At 41.7% G+C, this 20,128-nt stretch overlaps 2 protein-coding genes across 2 annotated transcripts; both read left to right on the top strand.

Moving 5' to 3' along the window:
• The first annotated feature begins 316 nt into the window (after positions 1-316).
• LOC139387061 (dnaJ homolog subfamily C member 1-like) lies at positions 317-8,532 on the top strand. The gene is made up of 12 exons (XM_071133043.1): positions 317-618; positions 1,434-1,535; positions 2,345-2,391; positions 2,699-2,864; positions 3,312-3,409; positions 3,658-3,751; positions 4,411-4,510; positions 4,811-4,983; positions 5,379-5,498; positions 5,684-5,732; positions 7,260-7,753; positions 8,036-8,532. Exons 1-12 carry the CDS (start codon positions 349-351, stop codon positions 8,102-8,104), a joined length of 1,782 nt encoding a protein of 593 aa, XP_070989144.1. The 5' UTR covers positions 317-348; the 3' UTR covers positions 8,105-8,532.
• Positions 8,533-8,654: 122 nt separating this feature from the next.
• On the top strand, positions 8,655-19,272 carry LOC139387062 (nebulette). The gene is made up of 7 exons (XM_071133044.1): positions 8,655-9,045; positions 9,172-9,266; positions 9,770-9,854; positions 14,927-15,034; positions 17,057-17,231; positions 17,690-17,784; positions 18,249-19,272. Exons 1-7 carry the CDS (start codon positions 8,977-8,979, stop codon positions 18,423-18,425), a joined length of 804 nt encoding a protein of 267 aa, XP_070989145.1. The 5' UTR covers positions 8,655-8,976; the 3' UTR covers positions 18,426-19,272.
• The last annotated feature ends 856 nt before the right edge of the window (positions 19,273-20,128 follow it).

The raw sequence follows: 20,128 nt of genomic DNA, 5'->3' as shown, positions 1-20,128 counted from the left end.
AATAATTTCTCGCACAATTAAATTTACCGACACAAAAAAATCCCACAATATTGAAGGAACAAATTGTCTGTCGGCATTTATAAAGTTGTAACGTCATTTCATGTTTCCATCAACCCGGTCGTGACTTGTTTCATGCGTCAGGTAATTCATCTGCATGATACATTTGGATGGAAACGTGGTTAGTGAAGTAAATTCACACTCCAGAAACGCAGGCGCACACAGCCCATACAGTAGACAGCGGCATGGACCTCTAACGAACGTTTGCGGATCGCCATAATACCATAGAAGAAGGAAACCGGAAAAGGTAAAGAGCAGAGGATTGTGGGAAATGTAGCAAATTGTTAGTATATGCAGCAGCCAGTTGTAAGGGTAGTAGCTAGACACGTTAGCTGTATCACAGCAGAATTTATTTATATATATTTCGCGGTGCAATATTACCGCCAACATTGTCAAAGCCTCATAATGACCCCAGCTTCATTGGGCTTCTCGTTTATTCTGGCCGTCAGTATTTTTATTGCAAACCCAAGTCCCTCTCATGCTTGGGATTCAGACCTTGAGCTGTTCGACCTGGTGGAGGAAATTCAACAAAACTTTTACGAATTCCTGTCTGTTGAACAGGTAACGTTAAGTCGTCGTTAAGTTAGTTCTTTTGTAACCTATAAACGTTGGCTAGCTAGTAAATGTTTGTCTAACCTGAAGGGCTAAGTAGGTAGCTTGCCGGCTTGCCATTGTGCCACATTCAGGGATCTGTTTCGATATCGGGGCCTGCTGTAGTTTTTTTTTTTTTTAGCTAACTAGCTAACGTTTACTAGTTACGTGTACCGGGAGAGGAGCAAACCATGACGTGTCAGGTTGCTTGTTTCTTTTCACATTTTCAGTTGTCCATTCCTCCGTCCAGTCAAGTGAGGTACTGATTTAAAAATGGGTAAATATCGTTAGTTCTTCATCTTGCAAGGAACACTTGCAACTCTGTTGCTTCACCAGCCAAAGTGTGCAGGACTGGAGCATGTTTTTGGTCCAGCCCTACTCTAACATATCCGATTCAACTACTCCGTTTCAGCTGCGCATCAGCACCTTGATTAGCTGAAAGAGGTGTGTTGTGAACAACAGTCTGCATGCCCAGCATCTCTCGAGGCAGAGGGTTGGCCACCATATGGACATCCTTCAATGCTCCAGTCAGACCCATCAGAATGCCATGTCCTTGTGGGAAGTGTTAGCCCCGGGGGTGGTTACTGTCCACTGGATAGGATTGGGAAGCTTAGACCCTGGTGCCGTGGGGGTTGTCAGTCACCACATTGGAGGCAGAATGAGAGCATACATACTGATTTATTGCCATAAACCGGTGATTGTGTGATATCTCAACACACAATACCCTCTGAAAGGTGTCATGAACGTGTAGTTTTAGTTTTACTGTTCATCTCTCCTGACTCCAGGATGCCTCGTCAGTGGACATCAGAAAGGCCTATCGCAGGCTGTCGCTCACTTTGCATCCCGACAAGAACAAAGACGAGAATGCTGAAACCCAATTCAGACAGGTCAGCCCACTCCCTCACCATCTTAACACTCCCTACTCCCCCATGTTTTTTGGGGCGGACTGTACTCCACTCCATGGTGAAGGAAGTTTCTGAAACTCCACCAATGGAGTGAAGCAGAGACGAGGCTTTGTGGAATCTAGGTCAATACTTCAAAAAAATTGAAATTATGAAACGCCTATTGTGTACCTATGTTTGTCCTCTGTAGTTGCATGCCTTTGTTTGTTGAAATCCATACTTCAATAAATTTAATCAAATACTACCACCGACTGTTTACTCATTGCTGTTGCTCTAAGATGGCAACTCTGCGCCATGTGCCAGTTAAATCTCAACAGTGACACACTTGGTGGTTGTATTTGATTAACGTTTATTGAAGTATGGATTACAGCAAACAAAGGCACGTAACTACAGAGGAATAACATGGTTACAAGGTAGGCGTTTCATAATTTGCATCTTTTGAAGTATTGACCTCGGGAGAATCAATGTAGTCGGAGCTAGTTTCCACAAAACCTGTGCTCCACTCCACTGGTGTAGTCATCAGAAACACCCTAAACCATGGAGTGCGGTTTCATCCGTTAGTTTAGGCCCAACTTTAACTTGTTTGATCTACATCTTGCAAGTAAGCTATGGACACCTTACAGAGAGATTCTGCCATTAGAAAAGGTATTTAAATGAAACACTTATATGCAGTGTTTCATGGCAGTAAAATTAGTTGGTGAGGTATAGTCCTTTTCATACACTGCAATCTTAAACTAATTGATTAGTTGATTGTAATTTGTCTATTGCCTTACTGATCATAATTTCTCCCATAGTTGGTGGCCATCTATGAAGTACTGAAAGATGAAGAGAGGAGAGAGAGGTCTGTTTTACAACTTCTTCCTGCTTTGGGTTGTCCCTGCCAGTGACCTTGCACTTATTTATTCTGAAAGTGGGAGGAGTCTGTCAAATTCATATTATCATACACCATTTTGTTGAGAACATTAGTATTCTGTTTTTATTATGTATACTATATTCTCACCATGTTATTCCCCATAGTACACTTTGTATGTATTTCCTATGTATGGTTTGGGTCGGCACGGTAGTGTCCACCACCCCTAAAATGTACTATCAGGGAAATCCTCAAACCACTCATCACCACCTATTGCTTTGGGTCCTCCCAACCACAGGTATAATGATGTCCTGGTCAACGGGCTACCGGACTGGAGGCAGCCAGTGTTTTACTACAGGCGGGTGAGGAAGATGAGCAATGGGGAGCTGGGCTTCCTGCTCTTCCTCATCCTCACTGTGTGCCACTACGCAGTCATCTGGTCCATCTACCTGGAGAAGCAGCTGGTGAGGGGGCCGTGCATGACCTTTGACCCTTCTCTTAGTTCTTTACTGAATCGCTGTTATTAAAGGTGGTTGTTATCCATTCCACAGCTTTCATTCAAGTCATTTAACTTATTTTTCCCCTATGGGGCAGTTATTGCTGGGAATAAAAGCCTTTTTCTGTGTAGGAAAGTAGAAATGTACAGGTGCAATTTAGGACAGGGTTTCTTAGCTTTGGCCACTGCATTAACTAATTTGTCCTATTCACAATGCTCATTTAAATAGTCCAAAATGCAACTTATTGAATTATTCCATATTTCTCTTTATCTGCCATAGAATAAATGTAAGTTATTTGCAGTAAAATGGTTTCCTTCAATCAAGTACACTGCAAACCAAACTGAGTGTTTGAGTGAGCAAAGTAGGCTACTAATAACCTGACCTCTTTATCCCATATGGTGCCTCTCTTACTAGGATGAACTTCTGAGCAAGAAGAAAAAGGAGAAGAAAAAAAAGATGAGTAGCAAGAGTGCTGAAGAATCACGGTTTGTTGGACAGGATAAAATTGAGAAGTGAGTTGAGCTTTTGTCACTACACATTTCTAATTTCACAAGTAAATAGAAAATTGATGAATAATTTGCTGCTCCAATGAAGGCCTGACTTTTGAAACGGCGGAACTGAATATTGTAGAAATCCAGTGCTATTTACATGTGAAAATATAATGGAAAACACATTGGAATGTTGGTCGTTTATCCTGTTCATGTGTTTGTATGTAATAATAAACATGGTCACAGTTCCTAATATGTCCATTTCCTGTCAGGTCACATGACAAACCTCATTGGCAGGATATCCTGCCACTCAAGCTGAGCATCTGGCTGTATCTCTCTGTCAAGTCCCTGCCCCATGTCATCCAGGTAATCCTCCAACTCATTCACCCAAACTACTTAACCTTTGGATTTTTCTATATTTTTTATTTCACCTATATTTAACCAGGTAAGCTAGTTGAACAAGTTCTCATTTGCAACTGCGACCTGGCCAAGATAAAGCATAGCAGTTCGACACATACAACAACACAGTTACACATGGAATGAACAAAACATAGTCAATAATACAGTAGAAAAAAAAGTATATATACAGTGAGTGCAAATAAGGTCAAATAAGGGAGTTAAGGCAATAAATAGGCCAAGGTGGCGAAGTAATTACAATATGGCAATTAAACACTGGGATGGTAGATGTGCAAAAGATGGATGTGCAAGTAGAGATGCTGTGGTGCAAAAAGAGCAAAATAAATAAATACAGTATGGGAATGAGGTAGATAGATGGGCTGTATACAGATGGGCTATGAACAGGTGCAGTGATCTGTGAGCTGCTCTGACAGCTGGTTCTTAAAGCTTGTGAGGGAGATGGGAATCTCCAGCTGGATGTTGATTTTGACCTGAAATATACAGTGCATAGTGAAAGTATTCCCTTGCACAGTTTCTATAACTTTATTAATGTAAAATAAATGATGCAATTTCATAAGATCTTATCCATATCCCCAGTGACAATTGTCATCAATTTTTGTCTGTTACAGGATGCCAAACAGTATTACGAAGATTATAAGGAGATGAAAATCAGAGAGAAAGAGGAAGCGGAAGCCATGGCACTGGAAGAACAGGAAGCTACAACAATAAGTAAGGACTTGTAGTATTTTATTGCGTCCAGTAGACCATTTCTGCTGAATTGTGACTTTAATTGTTCACTTTTGCCTGGTCTTTATTGAAAATAATGTTTGTTTTTTTACATTTATTAACCTGCCTGGTAAAATAAAGGTTAGATGCATCAAATGAAATAGGAAATAATGACATTACATTTCTATAGCGAAATAATTTTCCTGAAATCATTCAGGAACTACAATACATCAGTTGCATTTCCCCTAGCCATGTTTTGTAGATGTGCTCGTCTTATCCCATTCCTCACTTGTCATCCCACAGAAGAGAAACGACCCAAAGTGAAGAAGCCCAAGTTTGAGTTCCCCGTTTACGAGCCTTCACTCAAGGTCGCAGACAGCGCATACTCACCAGTATACGACCAGGGAACGTCCATCGAGGAGATCGAAGACCAGATGGATGACTGGCTAGAGGATAAGAAGTCTCAGAAGAAAAAGGTGTGTCCGCAATATTTTCCTGCTGCAAAAGGATTTGTTCCACGACATCACTAAAGCTCTGCACTTTTAATTCAGGCAAAATGGATTATAAAGTTCAAGTTTTATTTGCCATTTGTAGGTGTAACTGGGAAGTTACCATAGTTTGATATGTCAAATAGATTCTAGTTTTATGATCAAGTAAGGCAAATTTGCATGAGGCAACATGCCAAATGGAATAGATTTTAGATGTTCATTGTTGCAGAATGTTCAACAAAAATGGGTTTTCCTCCAACAGGGATTGCTGAAAAATCTGAAATTTGGTAAAGTTTCTGGAGTTTTTCAGCCCTAAAACACCGTAAGCCACAATGGCCTTATTTGGAATTTATATGATCTAGTCTTGTTTGTTGTTTCCTCAGGCACCTGAGTGGTCAGAAGAGGACATCACTCTTCTGACAAGGAGTATGGCCAAGTTCCCTGGGGGAACACCTGGTCGCTGGGAGAAGATCGCACACGAACTAGGAAGATCGGTGACAGATGTCAGTCTACATTGGGAATGGGTGGTGCATGGATAACTCTGAACTCTGATGGATGTGAATGTTTTGTCAGTCCTAGGCAAATATATGGCAAAATTAACATTTGTGTTTGGAAATTTAGGAGACTACTAGCTTGCGCTCATCATAGAGTATCAATGAAAAATGCTAAATATTGTGATCCTTTGCAGGTTACTGCAAAAGTCAAGCAAGTTAAAGACGGTCAAACCAACACATCAGGTAAATAAGCTTATTTTTATTTGATTTTTCACAGTATAAACAGTGCATTCAGAAAGTGTTCATACCCCTAGACTTTTTCCACATGTTGTTACATTACAGCCATATTCTAAAATGGATTAAATAGTATTTTTTTCCTCAAGCTACACACAACAAATACCCCATAATGACAAAGCAAAAACAGATTTTTAGATTTTTCTAAACTGAAATATCACATTTACATAAGTATTCAGACCTTTTACTCAGTACTTTGTTGAAGCACCTTTTGGCAGCGATTACAGCCTTGAGTATGACGCTATAAGCTTGGCATACCTGTATTTGGGGAGTTTCTCCCATTCTTCTCTGCAGATCCTCTCAAGCTCTGTCAGGTTGGATGGGGAGCGACGCTGCACAGCTATTTTCAAATCAAATCCCCCTTTTGAATTGAATAACATTTTCAGGTCTCTCCGGAGATGTTCAATCGGATTCAAGTCCGGGCCCTGCCTGGGCCACTCGGGGACATTCTTCTCAATATGCATCAAATGAATCACCTGATCGGATTGTCATGGAAAGAGCAGGTGTATATGGGACTATCCAAATACCATTTGCTCACATGAATCTGTTGGAGTGAAAGTGAAAGCCACTCCTGCGTTGTCTTGACTGTGTGTTTAGGGTCGTTGACCTGTTGGAAGTTGAACCTCTGCCCTAGTCTGAGGTCCTGAGTGCTCTGGAGCAGATTTTCATCAAGGATCTCTCTGTAATTTGCTCTCTTCATTCCCTCGATCCCTAGTCTCCAGGTCCATGTCGCTGAAATGCATCCCCACAGCAAAATGCTGTCACAACCATGCTTCACCGTAGAGATGGTGCCAGGTTTCCTCCAGACGTGACGCTTTGCATTATCCTAACCTTAATTCTAAACCTAATCATTCCAAGCAGTTGCTTATCAACTGATAGTGTGTTGTTAGTATGATCATCTATACATGTATAAAACATTAAGAACAACTTCCTAATATTAAGTTGCACCCCCCTTTTGCCCTCTGAACAGCCTTAATTCATCAGGGCGTGGACTCTACAAGGTATCGAAAGCGTTCCACAGGGATGCTGGCCGATGTTGACTCTAATGCTTTCTACAGTTTTGCCTTGTTGACTGGATGGCCTTTGGGTGGTGGACCATTCTTGATACACACAGGAAACAGTTGAGCATGAAAAACCCAGCAGCGTTGCAATTCTTGACACAATCCGGTGCGCCTGGCATCTACTACCATACCCTGTTCAAAGGCACTTAAATATTTTGTCTTGCCCATTCACTGTTTAAATGTTACACAATCCATGTCTCAATTGTCTCCAGGCTTAAAAATCCTTCTTTACCCTACCACCTCCCCTTCATCTACACTGATTGAAGTGGATTTAACAACTGACATCAATAAGGATTATAGCTTTCACCTGATCGGATTGTCATGGAAAGAGCAGGTGTATATGGGACTATCCAAATACTGTAACCAACTTTATCTCCAGAGGGGCAGCATTTTAACTTCTACCTCTCTGATGCAGGGCTGGTGAAGCTCTCGGAGCTCAAGGCTCAGGGCAGCGCAGCACTCTCAGGAAAGGGATCCAAAGCTGGGGCCGGAGCTGTACCCGACAGTGTCATGACCCAGCGAGAACACCCGCAACCCCAGCCTCTGGCAGCAGCCACAGCAGAGTGGATGGAGCCCAGTGGAGGAGGGGATGAAGGAGAGGGCATCCAAGCAGGAGGTGTCAGGAGGAGAGGCAGAAAGACTGGGGGTGGAGGGGTGGGGGGCGAGGAGAAAGCCAAGGGGCGCAGACAGAGGGACTTCGACCCCACAGTTGCCATCGAGGACAGCGAAGAGGAGCAGAGTCCGCCCACCTCCTCAGTCCCACAACCCTCCAAAGAGAAGGCTGCGGCGACTGACGACGTCTGGACCCAGAACCAGCAGAAGCTTCTGGAGCTGGCCCTGCAGCAGTACCCGCGAGGCACCACGGAACGCTGGGACAGGATTGCCAAGGTGGTGCCCGGAAAGAGCAAGGTGAGAGCTGGTCCCCCACAATGCAATATTGCAGGGTGTGTCAAAACATTTGGTCGACCCCAGTTTTTGTCGTGTGTACAGTTTATCTATCTATATAATCTATATTGTCTGTGGTGTTATGTCTAATTTCAAGACGAATTTTGATGAGATAATTTGTTAGCGGTAGGTAGAATTAACATGGAAAGAACCAAACTTAAATTGTCATGATTAGTTGAGATGGTAAACATGATATAATTTTGGATGGTGACGAACCTATAACCTGTTCCCCTACTTATTTTTCAGGAGGAGTGTATGATACGTTACAAACTTTTGGCTGAGCTGGTGCTGAAAAGGAAGCAGGCCAAGAGCTGACTCCGCCAAGGACGGCCATCTTGAAATCACTTTCTGGCTCCTAGTCCCTTTTCCTAGCTACTATCCACTTCAATGTGATCTGAAAAGCCTGGATAGATGAAGGCAATATAGTGAAAAAATCCACATTGCATATTGTTGGGACATATTGCTTTTACCTGTCCAGTTCCTTCAGATCTGTGAACAGGACAGGGAGAGGAGCAGGGGGAAGGGCCACCCTCTCATGTCTGTCATGTGCCTTAGCTCCACCCAAAGCATGCCATCCAGCCTCTGAACTGCTATGTGAGGATTCAAAGCACCAACAAAAAACATCTATACCTTTTTTTGTACTTCAATATGTTTTGACTTCTGCTTTGCGCTGTCATTTGAAATCACACATGTACTGAATATAACTTCTTTGAGATGAGGAAATAAACTGTTTTATTTATTTACATGGATGACACGTCTTTGAGACCCATTTTAGTGTAATGCATCAATGTACTATGTTTGAACGAAAAGTAAGATATGAAAATGTAGACATTTTTCGAAGGCAAATATGAATATGGGGTTGAGTGAGTAAGTACCTAATGAAAGTACAGAATAGGCCATTTTTATTGGGGTATTTACATTTTTACAGTATACTATTTATCTTTTTTTTTTAATGTATAGGCATGTAGTCCGACCTGAATCATTGTACATCATGAAATTGGGCAGGTTTCAAGTGTGATTCAGAGGTAGTCTAGGCAGGGGGGAAATGTTATTATGTCCACCTCCCTCCCTACCGAGGCAGTGCTTTGATAATCCTCCAAGAGTCAACACCCACACTGCTACACAGCCTGTGTTTACTGTGTTACTACTCATTTATTTTTTGAGTTTTGAAGTCTAATTTGGTGAATATGAATCCTCATTGTGCGCGCTGTGGGAAAATTGTTTATGCCACAGAGAAAGTCAACTGCCTGGATAAGGTGAGACCTACTGAACTGTTTGTTGTTGATTGTCATTTAGGACTACCTCTGATGAACGTACTAATGGATGTCTTATTTTTTTGAGATATCCGATGGTTTTGCCTTTGTATTGACACTCTTATGCAGTATTGGCACAAAGGATGTTTCCACTGTGAGGTCTGCAGGATGACTCTCAGCATGAAGAACTACAAAGGCTATGAAAAGAAGCCCTACTGTAATTCGTGAGTCGTGTTGTTCCCTTAGCCTCCAAATGGTATTTCCCTACTGAATTTTCACCAACTGCCGTCTGTGAGAAACCCTCTATGTACTTTTGTGCTGTATTGAAGTTTGAATAGGTGTGTTCTATTCAGGTCATTTGAAAAATGTTGTTGGTAAATATTACAGGTGTAATTGGTTTACCCTAAAGTCGGTTTCCCAGACCCAGATTAAGGAACTAGTGTTGTCTGCAAACGGTTTGTTGCTCCCACAAGTGAAACTTTAGACCTTTTTAATGATAAATGGCAAACAATGTTTCAACCAACATGGTCTTCCTCTGTCGCTTTTGTTAGGCTAAAAATCACTTGTGTGGGAGCCGAAAACAGTGCACGGATTCACTTGTTCCCACTGTCCTTATAGAATAAAATACAATCAAATCACTTTCATTTTGAAGTAAATTCAGTTGTGGCAACTCGGATAAGATTTAAAGATATGGTAAACATATAACATATTTATAACATCCTTGCAGGCACTATCCAAAGCAGTCATTCACCATTGTTGCAGATACTCCTGAGAACCTTCGACTGAGACAGCAAAGTGAGCTTCAGAGTCAGGTATGCAGTATACACACCTTTGCCTTTTGAACCATCATTATTCCCTTTTACATTTAAAATCTGTTTGCCAAAAAATATGACGATCAAAAACAATTATGACCATAAAGTTGTTTTTCAATCAATATATTAATTCAATATAGTCGTGGAGTGGATTGAATGGAGGGGAGTGAAACTACGCAGTTTAATTTGCCTGCACATGTAACGAGGTGTGACGTTATGGGGGTGTATTCATTGGTGCACACTGTATCTTAATGGGTTGCAACAAAGGGTAAATGAGCATTTCTTATTGGAAAAAGGCAGGTAGGTCCTGCTCTGTTTGCTTCTTATTTGAAAACAGCCCAGGATGAGGGGGAATGAGCTAGCGCTCAACTCTGCTGGCTGCTGAAGGATCCCCCTGGCTTCTCCACCTGCCCATGCACTTTGTGCTGCCATCTCACTCTTGAGGGTTCCTGGCACTATTCCCTACTCAAGACTCACTTCCACTATGCTTGACAAAAGCTGACCTCTAGATATTTTACATGGAAGGCTTCCCGTCCCTTCTATGGAGACAGCGCTTTATGTAACAGTGTCAAGAAGCATATTTTAGCATCGGGTGCTGGCTTCTGACTAACAGAGCATTTAATCAATAAGGTTGACTTATGTATCTATTGAATCTGTCTAGGGGACAATGCGCCTTTAACCTGAGGGTATTTAAAGGGCAATCTGCCACTCTTTCGGTAAACAGCTGAGAGATAAGCCTGGAGCAATGTAACCACTCTCAAATGTATAGACAGAGCTATGGATGCTCAGACTGACCATCAATGACATCAACATTATAGTTTTAACAATGTGTTGAGGCTATACAGTATTTGTTTACAAATACATTGTTTTCAAAGAATGGCTTAAAACAAGCTTATATTTGGGGGTTTTGATAGGGTATGATAATTCAACTAAGCTCATGAGGCATTTTTAAGTTATATTCTTCCAGAATAAATTGGTATATACAGTGCATTGGGAAAGTATTCAGACCCCTTGTATTTTTCCACATTTACACGTTACAGCCTTATTCTAAAATGGATTAAAACTACACATAATACCCCATAATGACAATGTGAAAACCAGGTTTTTAGAAAAAAACAAAAAAAACGTAATACTGTATTTACATAAGTATTCAGACCCTTGCTATAAGACTGGAAATTGAGTTCAGGTGCATCCTGTTTCCATTGATCATCCTTGAGATGTTTCTTCAACTTGATAGGAGTCCACCTGTGGTAAATTCAATTGTTTGGATATAATTTGGAAAGGAACACACCTGTCTATATAAGGTCCCACAGTTGACAGTGCATGTCAGAGCAAAAACCAGGCCATGAGGTTGTAGAGCTCAGAGCATTGAAGGTCTCGAAGAACACAGTGACCTCCATCATTAAATGGAAGAAGTTTTGAACCACCAAGACTCTTCCTAGAGCTGGCCGCCTGGCCAAATTGAGTAATCATTCGGGGGAGAAGGGCCTTGGTCCTTCTCCCCCGAGGTAACCAAGAACCCGATGGTCACTCTGCCAGAGCTCCAGAGTTCCGCTGTGGACCTGGGAGAACCTTACAGAAGGACAACCATCTCTGCAGCACTCCACCAATCAGGACGTTATGGTAGAGTGGCCAGACGGAAACCACTCCTCAGTAAAAGACACATGACAGTTTACCAAAAAGCACCTAAATACTCTCAGACCATGAGAAACTAGATTCTCTGGTCTGATGAAACCAAAATTGAACTCTTTGGCCTGAATGCCAAGCGTCACGTCTGGAGGAAACCTGGCACCATCCCTAAGGTGAAGCAAGGTGATGGAACATCATGCTGTGGGGATGTTTTTCAGCAGCAGGGAATGGGAGACTAGTCAGGATCGAGGGAAAGATGAAACGGAGCAAATTACAGAGAGATCCTTGATGAAAACCTGCTCCAGAGCGCTCAGGACCTCAGACTAGGGAAAAGGTTCCCCTTTCAACAGGACAATGACCCTAAGCACACAGCCAAGACAATGCAGGAGTGGCTTCGGGACAAGTCTCCGAATGTTCTTAAGTGGCCCAGCCAGAGCCTGGACTTGAACCCAATCAAACGTCTCTGGAGAGACCTGAAAATAGCTGTGCCATGACGCTCTTCATCCGACCTTACTTACTTACCTACTTTATTGTCCCGATGGGGAAATTTTGTTGCAGTATCATATACACGTTTAAAGTGCTGTTTAAATACCGCAGAAAACAAAATTGACAATACAACATTTCATAACAGTTACATACCAATAGAAAGAGCCTGCTGTTATTATTAGGTCGATAGGAACATTAGCCTGAGCTGTTAAGGAGGGATATCACACCTGACGCAAATTATTGTCTAGTTCGGTTTTTCCTGCCGGGGGTGCCCTATACCTGCACCCAGAGGGGAGTAGTTCAAAGTCCTGGTACAGGGGGTGGCTTGGGTCAAAAATAATTTTGTGAGCCTTGTTGAGGGCCCTGACCTTAAAGATCCCATTCAAGATTGTCTGTTTGACTCCAAGTACCTTGCTTGCTGTGGTGATAATCCTTCTCAGCATATTTTACTGGCTGACAGAGTTTGAGAGGATCTGTAGAGTAGAATGGTAGAAACTCCCCAAAAACCGGTGTGCCAAGCTTGTTGCGTCAACATAATCACTGCCAAAGGTGCTTCAACAAAGTACTGAGTAAAGGGTTTGAATACATATGTATATGTGATGTTTCAGTTTTATAAATTTGTTTAAAAACAGGTTTTTACTTTGTCATTATGGGTTATTGTGTGTAGATTGATGAGGAAAAAAACTATTTAATCAATTTTAGAGTACGGCTGTAATGTGGAAAAGGTCAAGGGGTCTGAATACTTTCCAAATGCACTGTACACTGAACAAAAATATAAATGCAAAAATGTCAACTATTTTACTGAGTTACAGTTCATATAAGGAAATCATTCAATTGAAATACATTCATTAGGCCCTAATCTATGGATTTCACATTGCTGGGCAGGGCCGCCGCCATGGGTGAGCCTGGAAGGGCATATGCCCATCCACTGGGGAGCCAGCCAATCAGAATGAGTTTGGACATTCCTGCAGTCAGCATGCCAATTGCACGCTCCTTCAAACCTTCAGACGTGGCAATATGTTGTGTGACAAAACTGCACATTTTAGAGTAGGCTTTTATTGTCTCCAGCACAAGGTGCACCTGTATAATGATCATTCTGTTTAATCAGCTTCGTGCTATGCCACACTTGTCAAGTGGATAGATTATCTTGGCAAAGGAGTAACGCTCACTTACATGGATGTAAACAAATTTGTGCATTAACATTTTTTGAGAAATAAGCTTTCTGTGGATATGGAACATTTCTGGGATGTTTTATTTCAGCTCATGGAACATGGGACCAACACTCTACATGTTGCGTTTATATTTTTGTTCAGTATATAATTAATTTAAAAGTCCAAAAATGCCCATTTCCGGTTTGACATTTGTTTCCATGTACTGGGGGGCATGGTGCGCAGGGAGAAGGCATGCTCTGATGGAGCACTTTCTCTGGAGATGTACTTTGATATAATTCCCATTCAACCCTTTACCCTTGTGGGAATTGGCCTAGGGCTGAATTAAAATGTTTGTTTACAGAAGAAATATGAAATGCTTACGCATGCTAGATATTGAAAGGGAAAACTTTAGAGATTGTTGAGGACACAACAGTTCACCTGACACAAGACTGAATCCAAAAATTGCACTGTTGATTTGATGTGCATTTGACATTTACTGTACTTTTTGACATATTTGTTAACAAAATCTGAAAATACTCTGTTTACATTTTGTAACATGATAAGAATATGGGTGCAGCATAAGACACAATGACAAGGGTTTGGGTGAGGGGACTAACTGGTATCTCAAAGTGGCCACACACCTCTCCAAAATGTGCACAGTTCCTAAGCCATTTCAATGCACAAGTGTCTTCTACTAAACTCATTAAAAAAAGAAACATCCTCTCATTGCCCTCCGATCACTGGTCCGTCCTGTCTCCCTGTAGAGCTGTCTTAGGCATCTCACATTACGGACATTGCAATTTATTGCCCTGGCCACATCTGCAGTCCTCATGCCTCCTTGCAGCATGCCTAAGGCACATTCACGCAGATGAGCAGGGAACCTGGGCATCTTTCTTTTGGTGTTTTTCAGTCCGTATAAAGACCTCTTTAGTGTCCTAAGTTTTCATAACCGTGACCTTAATTGCCTACCGTCTGTAAGCTGTTAGTGTCTTAACAACCGTTCCACAGGTGTATGTTCATTAATTGTTTATGGTTCATTGAACAAGCAGGGGAAACAGTGTTTAAACCCTTTACAATGAAGATCTGTTAATTCGTAAAAATCCAAATAACTTATCTTTGAAAGACAGGGTCCTGAAAAAGGGACCTTTCTTTTTTTGCTGAGTTTATAAGGTGCTTTTTGGAGCTCTCCTAGCTGTGCCATTGAGGATCTACAGGAACCCTGCATCCCCACCAATCACAGGATCATTATTGTTGTTTACAGCTGTCAGTCAAAACCCATACAGCGCTGTGAAGGGCAGAGCCTGAGCTCTGAAGTAATTTATAGGGTGTTACTTAGGACAGCCACTGCGTTCCAATTTAGGCGCTTATCAGTGCCCAAATCTGCCATTTTCAACCTGTATACGAGTGTAAAGGACTACGGAAATGTACATAAATTACAGTAAATGGACAGCATGTATTCGTGCTTTTCTAGATTTAGGACAACAAAGCGTGTTCGGGTTGAATTACGGCCATAGTCTCTCTTGGCATTGATTTTGGAGACTGCTTGGTTGAATAATAGTATAATTAATGGCCTTTGCCTAGGCTTGTTACAATCTACTGAAATGCGTTAAACCAAAGATTTTGGAAAATACTTGTTACCAAGTGTGCCTATGGACGGGGATACTGGCGTTAGAGACGAGGGGTGTTGCACTGTCATCGTTTGATAGAATACCTTATAATTGACTTTCCATCCAAGAGTATAGTAACTGTATACTGCTTGGTTGCATAATTTTACGGCTAACCGCTCAAGCTCTCCCCAATCTGCAGGTGAAGTACAAGAAAGACTTTGAGGAGAGCAAAGGACGAGGCTTCAAATTTGTGCTGGACACTCCTGAGCTGCAGAGACTACGACGAGCCCAGGATCAGATCAGTAAAGTAGGTTCAAGTGTCTCTTTGCCCATCCACCGGAGGGAGGAAATTAGTTGGGAGCTATACGTACAGTGCCTTCAGAAAGTATTCAAACCCCTTGACATATGCCACATTTTGTTGTGTTACAGACAGATTTCAAAAGGGTTTACATTTATACATTTTTCCCTCCCATCTACACACAATACCCCATAATGACTAAGTGAAAACATGTATTTAGGCATTTTTTCAAAAAATAAATAAATACAGAAATATCTCATTCACGTAAGAACTCACACCTCTGAGTCAATACGTTAGAATCACCTTTGGCAATGATTACAGCTTTGAGTCTTTCTGGGTAAGTCAGAGCTTTGCACACCTGGAAATTTGCACATTATTCTTAAAATTATTCAAGATGGTTGTTGGTCATTGCTAGACAGCCATTTCCAAGTCTCGCCATACTGTAGATTTAAGCCAAAATTGTAATTGTAACATTCACTGTTGTCTTGGTAAGCAACTCCAGTGTATATTTGGCCTTGTGTTTTAGGTTATTGGGCTTCTGAGTGGCACAACGGCCTAAGGCACTGCATCTCAGTGCTAGTAGCATCACTACAGACCCTGGTTCAATTCCAGGCTGTATCACAACCGGCTGTGATTGTGAGTCCCATAGGGCGGCGCACAATTGGCCTAGCGTCGTCCAGGTTAAGCCGTCGTTGTAAATAAGAATTTGTTCTTAACTGACTTGCCTAGTTAAATAAATAACATATATTGTCCTGCTGAAAGGTGAATTTGTCTCCCAGTGTCTGTTGGAAAGCTGACTGAACCAGGTTTTACTCTAGGATTTTGCCTTTGACTAGCTCTATTCTGTTTCTTTTTATTATGCCGATGACGAGCATACCCATAACATGATTCAGCCACCACCATGCTTAAAAATATGAAGAGTGGTACTCAGTGATGTTGGATTTGCCCCAAACACAACGCTTTGTATTCAGGACATGAAGTTAATTTCTTTGCCACATTTTTTTTCAGTATTACTTTAGTGCCTTATTAAAAACAGGATGCATGTTTTGGAATATGTTTTATTCTGTACAGGCTTCCTTCTTTTCACTCTGTCATTTAGGTTAGTGTTGTGGAGTAACTACAATGTTTTTCATTCATCCTCCATTTTCTCCGATCACACAGCCATTAAACTCTAACTGTTTCCTTGCTCTCCTGCAACTGAGTTAGGAAGAACACAAGTATATTTGTAGTGATTTGGTGTATTGATACACCATCCAAAGAGCAATTAATAACCTCAACATGCTCAAAGGGATATTCGGTCTCCTTTTCTTTTTACCCATCTCCCAATAGTTTCCCTTCTTTGCAAGGCATTGGAAACCTTCCCTGGCCTTTGTGGTTGAATCTGTGTTTGAAATTCACTGCTCAACTGAGGGACCTTACAGATAATTGTATGTGTGGGGTACAGAGTTTAGGTAGTCATTCAAAAATCATGGTAAAAACCATTATTGCACACAGTGAGTCCCATGCAAATTTTTCATCCTGAATTTATTTACGCTTTTCATAAAAGGGTTTGAATGCTTATTATATTGACTCGAGACATTTCAGCTTTTCATTTTTAATTAATTTGTGAAAATGTCAAACACAATTCCACTTTGACATTATGGGGTATTGTGTGTAGGCCAGTGACAACAAAAAAAATCACCAGAAACACAACAAAATGTGGAAAAGGTCAAGGGGTATGAATGCCTTCTGGAGGCGATGTATGTAGGCTGGGGTGTTTTTTTTTTTTTTTACCCACATGCACAAAAGTAGTTTGAAACAGTTTACTTAGGAAATATGTTGTCTGGATACACACATTTGTCAGTGTTTCCTAAAAACGAAATCTTACCCTGAAATAAAGTGTGCATATTTAGCTGATGCATAATCTGACTGTGTTTCACGTAGTAATTGAAATAGTTTCCTATTATACCATTTAAAAAAATTAACCCTGGTTAATTTAATGTATCCTCAGAATACACTGATAGCATGTAAACTTGTCTGTGTCTCTTGCAGGTGAAATACCACAAGGACTTTGAGGTGATGGGCCCACAAGGAGTCACACATGGTGTTCATGCACCTTACCTTGTGCGTGGCCAGCTGCGTCAAAACGTCCAGACAGAAAATACAGGGCACAAGGGTGTGCACCAGTACATAGTGGAGATGGCCCGGAGGCCTGGTGTCATCGTAGGTGGGTTTTAATCTTGTATAGACATTTTATTTTTGATGTCTGGGCCTTGAGAGGTTTGGTCCTGGTCTGGTTTTTTTTTTCTTATTATTTTTCTGTAAGCAGGAAGTTGGCCTGCTATTTATGAGGTCATAATCCTGAGTCTAACTTTATATTTAATCTTTATTCATGCAGGGTGGAATCCCATTGAGTCCAAGGTCTCTTTTACAAAGGAGCCCTTCAACCATACCACCTTTTTAAGTTGTCTTACTTGGGTTCATGATGAATCACAGTAACAAACAAACAAAATATTCAAGTTTCCTTGATATTTGTAGCCGCTGCAGCAGCCAACAGTTAGATAGCCATCAATATTGGGTTAGTCTTAGCATGCTGCTGGATAATGGAGTCAGCCCCGTGTTTAGGCAACAACTGAACCAATAGTGTCTGTACTGTAACAGACTGTCTGCGGTGTGTCTTTGCAGCTCCTGTGCTGCCAGGCGCGTACTACCCCAGTGGACACGTCCAGGGGCACAGCTACATGCACCAGACCAGTATGCACTCCTTACGGTCCCTGCAGGTGAATTAATCTATCTATTAATATAGTAGTAATTTATCTAGCAATCAATCAAGTCTGTGACAGGCATCAGGGATACAAACATTGTGTTTGCTCTTGACAATAGAAATCAGCATCATGCATCCTAATAAATATCCTTTCACACTTGATGAGCCAGACCAAACCTTACTGGGCAAGCATGGTTACGCATAAACAATAGTTGCTGGAACCATGCTGGAAAGGTTCATATGAAAATAAAATATCTAAGCCAGCCCAGTACAGGTTGTGTTGGCCCCAATAGTGTGAGTCTGGTCAAACAGCCTACTGTTTCAGTTGATGTGTTTTTGCACCCCGACTGGGTAGAGTCCCCAATTGGTACCCTTTTCCCTATTTAGTGCACTACTTTGGTCAAAAGTAGTACAATATTAGGGAATAAAGTGCCATTTGGGATGTAGCTGTTGTCTCACCTTGGTGCTATCTTGCCACAGAGTGTGTACAGAGCCCTCTACGATTACGTGAGCCAAGACACGGATGAGGTGTCGTTTCGGGACGGTGACATCATCCACAGCGTGCAGCCCATTGATGGGGGTTGGGTGTACGGCACGGTGCAAAGGACTGGCAGGTCTGGGATGCTCCCTGGTAACTACATAGAGGGTCTCCACTAAGGCTTACCAAACTAACTCAAGGCCTGGAACACATTCAAGTTGTACAACTGTTTTGATACAACAGTTTGTCTGCACAAAAATAATTAAAGGCCTCAATTCAATCAGATCGAGCGTAAACCCTCATTGGCCAACATCCGCATAGTGCATAACTGCGGTATAAAATGACAAATCGGTGAGCGGCTGCTTTTGTGTCACCAACCACTCCTTTTCTTATTATCCCTACCGCGATAGAAAATGTAGGCTATCGATTATAGAAATATTGACAGGGGCTAATGCATGTTTTCATGTTCATTTTGATGGGTCGATTTATAGCCTATCAGTCTAGTCAAGGTGTAGATAGTAGAACATCACACATTCAAGTGTTTGAACTTGTAACATGATATAAAGTTGGGTGTGGTTTCATTGCATCAAATGTCAGTGTTCAGTGTCCAGCGCCTCGTGGTCTAAGGCACTGCATCACAGTGCTAGCTGTGCCACTAGAGATTCTGGGTTCAATTCCATGGGGCGGTGCACAATTGGCCCAGCGTCGTCCGGATTAGGGGAGGATTTAGCCAGCAGGGATGCTCTTGTCCCATCGCGCACTAGCGACTCCTGTGGTTGGCTGGGCGCAGTGCACGCTGACACGGTCGCCAGGTGTATGGTGTTTCCTCTGACACGTTGGTGCGGCTGGTTTCCGGGTTAAGTGGGCATTGTGTCAAGAAACAGTGCGGCTTGGTTGGGTTGTGTTTCGCAGGACGCATGGCTCTCGACCTTCGCCTCTCCCGAATCTGTACGGGAGTTGCAACGATGAGACAAGACTGTAACTACCAATTGGATACCATGAAATTGGGGAGAAAACGGGGTAAAAATATCAGCGTCCGCGATAAGGTAACACAAGGAGCCGCTTGTGGGTTTGACAGCTCTAACGCCACACCACCGCTCCGACACCACCAAAATGACCGCTATGCGGATGTTGGTTTCGCTAATGATAGAATCTAGCCCAACAGTAGTTGTACAACCTGAGTGTATACTGGGTCTGACTGAGAGCATTATGTAGATAAGATGCACCATGACACTCGAAGCCTCTGTATGGTGAGGATTTACATCAGAATATACAAGTGGTAATAGCAATTGAAATAATGTTTTTGGAAATATATGAACAAGTAAAGATTCAAATTCTGTACATGTTTAAAAATGAATGTAACTGTCATTTTTGTGTGCTTATAGTATATAACATGTTCTATTCACAGCAGTGTGTGCACTACAAAGTATGTTAACAATTTGAGTGTTCCATCTTCAAATCTAAAGTTGTAAACATGACAAAATTCCAGTACGTAATGTCAAGCTACTGTATGCAACCTGTCACTTGCACGTCTTCGATTCCATGTCTTCAATTCAAATGCAGGCAAAAGGTTTGCAGATAAATGTTTTTTAAAAAAAAGGTAAATAAATGTATTAACATGAAGTATTTTCTTGTTTAATAGTTTCCCTACCTTAAAATAAATGAAAGATGACTGGCTGCAATACACAATTTCCATGTGGTTATTTTGGTGTACATACGGCTAATTTTAGCACAGGACATCAGGAGCACCTGCCAGCAAGCTATTGCAGTAACTGTACATAGAAGAGCTCTTTACACTCGTGGGAATGGGCCTATATGGATAGGGCTACATGAAAATGCATAACCATGGTAGCAATTGAAAGGGAACAGTTTGGAGATTATG

This window comes from Oncorhynchus clarkii, chromosome 28, assembly GCF_045791955.1.
Source record: "Oncorhynchus clarkii lewisi isolate Uvic-CL-2024 chromosome 28, UVic_Ocla_1.0, whole genome shotgun sequence".
NCBI classification, from domain to species: domain Eukaryota; kingdom Metazoa; phylum Chordata; class Actinopteri; order Salmoniformes; family Salmonidae; genus Oncorhynchus; species Oncorhynchus clarkii.
The sequence above is the reverse complement of the archived record's forward strand: the minus strand, read 5'-3'. Positions and strand labels throughout refer to the sequence as shown.

Coding starts and splice junctions, on each gene's coding strand:
- LOC139387061 (XM_071133043.1), top strand. CDS start 349: ATGCAGCAGCCAGTTGTAAGGGTAGTAGCTAGACACGTTAGCTGTATC. Junction 619..1,433: donor AATTCCTGTCTGTTGAACAG/GTAACGTTAAGT, acceptor TCCTGACTCCAG/GATGCCTCGTCAGTGGACAT. Junction 5,499..5,683: donor TAGGAAGATCGGTGACAGAT/GTCAGTCTACAT, acceptor GATCCTTTGCAG/GTTACTGCAAAAGTCAAGCA.
- LOC139387062 (XM_071133044.1), top strand. CDS start 8,977: ATGAATCCTCATTGTGCGCGCTGTGGGAAAATTGTTTATGCCACAGAG. Junction 17,232..17,689: donor GAGGCCTGGTGTCATCGTAG/GTGGGTTTTAAT, acceptor GTGTCTTTGCAG/CTCCTGTGCTGCCAGGCGCG. Junction 17,785..18,248: donor ACTCCTTACGGTCCCTGCAG/GTGAATTAATCT, acceptor ATCTTGCCACAG/AGTGTGTACAGAGCCCTCTA.